Raw genomic sequence first — 931 nt, 5'->3', positions numbered from 1 at the left:
GCGTTACAATAACGACGCGCTAACGCCGACGGAAATTCTTCCAGGGGCGTGTACAGCGGGGGGGGTCCAGGGGGTCCGGACCCCCCCCCTGCTAGCGCAGAAAACGCATCTAAGGGAGTCTAATTTCAAAAAAATTATGGGGGAGGGCCCCCCAGACCCCCCCTTCGCGTGCTTGCAAGTTTGGGTTACGGTTAGACTTCCCCCCCCCTGGTACAAATCCTGTACACACCCCTGCCTTCGCGGCAGCTACGACGACGAAGAGCATCACGAAAAGCGCAACAGCAGTAATACGAGAATCATCGAGCAATCGCTGCGCGCCGTTACCTCAGCAAAATGATCTTGATGATGTTGCCTTTGAGCCCTTTTATCATCGCAGACGCGTTGAGGTGACTGCGTCCGTACACGACAAGACCATTGACCTGCAGTCAGCAAGAAAAACTCACGTGAATTAGCCATCGCGGATGAACGCGGGAAGTGCTGCTGCGTGGGCGGGAGGTCTTTATTCTGCCTGACAGCCGACATGATGGAGAGAATTCTTCTAACGCGCGTGTGGAATAGAGTGGTGAGGCGGTTCCAGCCTCTACTTTTCGAGAGTGTGAAAATAACCGAATCACGTCGCATCCACTGATATGTAACAATTTGGAGAAAAAGAAACTGCAATTCAAAAAAGTGGTGAGCTGGGTGGGCCTCCTCTTACGAGAGTGTGAAAATAACCGAATTGCGTTGCTTCCACTGATACGTAAAAATTGAAAATAATGAAATAGAAACTGCCATTCGATGCAGCGAGTTTTTTTCGGCCTTTGGCATCTGGAAACAGAGACCGGCTCCCCGCTAACTTCTCACCGCAGCCCCCCGGGCAGCGAGCAATGACGCAGCACACACACACACACACACACACACACACACACACACACACACACACACGCGCGCG

At 52.6% G+C, this 931-nt stretch overlaps 1 protein-coding gene across 1 annotated transcript in view; it reads right to left on the bottom strand.

The window, feature by feature from the left end:
• Positions 1-320: 320 nt before the first annotated feature.
• The window catches only part of LOC106805309 (putative uncharacterized protein DDB_G0271982), a gene marked incomplete at its 5' end in the record, with an annotated part of 29728 nt that continues 29117 nt past the window's right edge, over positions 321-931 (bottom strand). Inside the window, one exon of the mRNA XM_014806851.1 lies at positions 321-419. Coding sequence (XP_014662337.1) covers positions 321-419 — 99 coding nt within the window. The remainder of the gene's footprint in view (positions 420-931) is intronic.

The sequence above is a fragment of the Priapulus caudatus genome, unplaced genomic scaffold, assembly GCF_000485595.1.
Source record: "Priapulus caudatus unplaced genomic scaffold, Priapulus_caudatus-5.0.1 Scaffold109, whole genome shotgun sequence".
Classification (NCBI taxonomy): domain Eukaryota; kingdom Metazoa; phylum Priapulida; class Priapulimorpha; order Priapulimorphida; family Priapulidae; genus Priapulus; species Priapulus caudatus.
This window is presented reverse-complemented; position numbering and strand designations above follow the sequence as displayed.